General features: G+C 38.7%; 1 protein-coding gene across 1 annotated transcript; it reads left to right on the top strand.

Annotated features, from left to right (window-relative positions):
* Window positions 1-2520: 2520 nt before the first annotated feature.
* On the top strand, window positions 2521-3426 carry LOC108916514 (jerky protein homolog-like). The gene has a single exon (XM_018722787.1). It carries the CDS (start codon window positions 2521-2523, stop codon window positions 3424-3426), a length of 906 nt encoding a protein of 301 aa, XP_018578303.1.
* Window positions 3427-3677: the final 251 nt, after the last annotated feature.

The following is a 3677-nucleotide window of genomic DNA, read 5'->3' as shown; positions in this document are numbered from 1 at the left end:
TATGGCTAGAAATTGGCCTCAATGATTTGGGATCGAGGGGGATTATCCCTCTTTATCCTGCCTCATCTCGTGTAGGCCTGGACAGCCTTCGTAGGTGGGCCCCATCCGTCGTCTACCCCGACCGCAAATGCGGCCGGTGTAGGCGCTTTGTGGGACCTCCTTTTGTCCTGGCTGGGCCCCGCCGGCTAGGGCCCTTTCTTCTGGCGCTCTTCTTGCTTCGCCGGCTCGTCGAGATTAACATTGACGCACTTAGTTCGGCAAAACAAAGTCAGGTTTCTCACTAAAATATTTTTAAATTATATAATAAATATGTTTGATTCTCAGATATATTTTATTTTCCTCAAAAAAAAATCATATTTCTTGTTTTCTTTTGCATTAGAATTGGCTACCGTTTAACCACGATTTCAACTACTGGGAAGGGTTTTATTAAAAAAAAAAGGTAAGTTAGGTGTGTGGCTCGGTGGCAAATATCATTTCTGAAAATTGGCCCGGTCGCTGAAAAGGTTGGCCACCCCTGCCTTAGATAAATTAAATCTTGGTGAGAGCGAAGCCAGAGCCGGCGTTTCTACTTTTTGTTTGTTTGCATTATCTACTGATAATTCCCTGTACTATGGAGTAATGGGATAATTAGTATGGACTAATTGTGCACATATTTTTACAAAATGGAAACGTGAAGAGGAACTTATGGTACGTATTTCTTTAAATTGCGGAATATAAAGTGGTAAAAATAATATTAAAAATCCATTGAACAAATAAGTTACAGATTTATTTTTGTGTAGGTAACTGTGACAATTATTATTTATTTTATTATAGATGGATGTTGTCATCACCTGATGCTATATCAAGCAGCAGTAGCAGCAACGACGATAGTGAAGATGAAACAAATTACAGTGCAGTGAATAGCATTAAAAAAGTTGCTAATTTTGTGGAAGAAGTTGTTCCTGCATATACTGTCGAAACTTTTAAGGATCACTTTAGATTGTCTCGTTCCATTGCATATACTCTGATAGGTTAGTAGGTAAATATGTTACTATGTGGCTACAATTTCTATCTTTGGTTTAATTTCTAGAGAAAATTTGTTTGAGCAGCTTTGCCCCAAACTTGGAACCTCTGCAGAAAAGTGTGTATTATTAACTTTATGGTATTTGGCCAACACCGAAACTTTTAGACAAATATCGGCCCGATTTGGAGTATCTTTAAATACCGGCAGTACTGTATTGTGTGTGCAGTACTGTACTGCACACACAATTGTTACTGCAGATGTTAACTTCATATTAACATTAAAAGAAGAGTATATAAAGTGGTCTGATGATCATGAAAAATAAACAATTTCTACTGAATTTAAGAAAAAAACAGGATTTCAGTAATATTATAGGATGTATAGATGGGTACCACGTGAAAATCTCCCGTCCTATAAAAGTTGAAGTTTATGTAAATAGGAAGGGGTACCACAGCTTACTAATACAAGCTGTCTGTGATCACCGGAAGTTATTATTAGATGTGTACTGTGGACAACCTGGTTCTCTTCACGATGCTCGGCTACTAAGGAAATCAAGTTTATATAAGAAAGCTGAAAGTATATTGGAAATTATTATTTGCTAGGAGATTCTGCATATCCTTCTTTAGGATGGTTAGTGACTCCATTTAGGGACAATGGTGAACTTACAGAAGAGCAGAAACTTTTTAAGTTTAGATTATCCTCAACAAGAATGGTTATTGAGCATACTTTCGGTTTTCTTAATGGAAGGTTTCGAAGACTGCAGCACAAAATTTATCTATAATCTTAATAGTAAAATGTATAATGGCTACATGTATATTACATAATATGTGCATACTCCAAATAGATGTACAGTAGAACCTCGATAATCCGAACCCCTGTAATCCGAACACTCGATAATCCGAACGCCGTTTTGGGAAAAATAAAAATAGTATGTAATCAGAATCGCTCTCTAACTGCTACAGTAAACAGAGCATCACCGTAGTAAACATTGCATCGTGTGTGTTGTTATTGTGCCTGGGTTGGTTTTTGCCTTCAGTCGCTCTCTAACTGCTACAGTAAACAGAGCATCACCGTAGTAAACATTGCATCGTGTGTGTTGTTATTGTGCCTGTGTTGGTTTTTGCCTTCAGTCGCTCTCTAACTGCTACAGTAAACAGAGCATCACCGTAGTAAACATTGCATCGAGTGTGTTGTTATTGTGCCTGTGTTGGTTTTTATTTTCGAAATTCGCTGTTTAATGAACCAGTGAAACATTAACTTGTGTACTGTAATTTCAAGTAAAATGGCTTCACAAGCGTCGTTTAAAAGAAAACACAAGACACTGAACATAGAGGATAAACTTCAAATCCTGGAAAAACTTAAGAAAGGTGAAAGCGGAGCGGCGTTAGCCCGAGTTTGGTGTCGGTAAGTCTACAATTACGGACATAAAGTCTAAACAAGATGCTATCTTGAAATATGCATCCCAACAAGATAGCAATGAGGGACCTAAAATTAGAAAAACATTAATATTAGCCAATAATATGACTCTTGAGGCAGCCTTATATTTATGGTTTACACAAAGAAGGAGCTTAGGTGAACCAATATCAGGCCCGCTTCTTTGTGAAAAGGCTCTAGATTTTAATAAACAACTTAATGGGCCTCCTGATTTCAAGGCCAGTAGTGGGTGGCTGGCTAAGTTCAAACAAAGGCAGGGAATAAGACAGCTTGATGTTCAAGGGGAAATGCTATCTGGTGATTCTGCAGAATCGTTTCTAAAAACTTTTGAAAACATTACCCTTGATAAGCAATTGTCAAGGGATGATGTTTATAACGCTGACGAAACTGGGATAAATTGGCGCTCCTTGCCGAGAAAATCTCTTGCATCACGTAATGAAACTCGTGCTCCTGGCTACAAAGTGAGCAAAGACAGGGTGACAGCTATGGTTTGTGCCAATGCAAGCGGCACGCATTCTCTTCCTTTACTGCTGATTGGTAAAAGCAAAAAACCTCGTTGCTTCAAGAATGTGACATGCCTTCCCGTCATTTATAGGGCACAAAAGAGTTCATGGATGACGTCCAATATTTTTCTTGATTGGTACTCTAACACTTTCATACCAGAGGTTAAGAAATTCAGAGAAAGCCAGGGGAAAACTGGAAAAGTTATGTTGATTATTGACAATGCCCCCACACATCCTGATATTGACCGCATGAACGGCATTGACGACAACTTTACTGTCATGTTTCTCCCACCAAATGTGACAGCCCTCCTCCAGCCAATGGATCAGGGCGTAATTGCCAAAATGAAAAAGATTTACAGGAAAGAGGTGCTTCGGCGGCTACTTCTAGCAGATCGAAATGATGGGCTCTGGCTGATGCAACAGAGTGGCTCAACAGTGATATTAATGAGCATGGTTACCAAATCTACAATGAAAACGAGACAGCAGTGACGATGAAGACGCTATTGATTCGGGCCCATCCCATGCCGATGCGTTCAGTGCTCTTGAAACGGCAATGAACTGGTACGAAAAACAACCTGAATGCTGTTTACCTCAGTTGATCACGCTAAAGAAAATCCGTGATTTAGCAGCCAAAAAACGTTCTTCAACTTTAGTTCAGAAAAAAATGAGTGACTATGTTCTTTGTTGAGTTTTTTGTTTTCTTTAATTTTTTTTTATCTTTCTGTACAGTATAATTTTTT

The sequence above is a fragment of the Anoplophora glabripennis genome, unplaced genomic scaffold (assembly GCF_000390285.2).
Source record: "Anoplophora glabripennis isolate ALB-LARVAE unplaced genomic scaffold, Agla_2.0 scaffold4248, whole genome shotgun sequence".
Taxonomy (NCBI): Eukaryota; Metazoa; Arthropoda; class Insecta; order Coleoptera; family Cerambycidae; genus Anoplophora; species Anoplophora glabripennis.
Note: the sequence above shows the minus strand (reverse complement) of the source record. Positions and strands in the feature narration are given on the sequence as shown.

Coding starts and splice junctions, on each gene's coding strand:
- LOC108916514 (XM_018722787.1), top strand. CDS start 2,521: ATGACTCTTGAGGCAGCCTTATATTTATGGTTTACACAAAGAAGGAGC.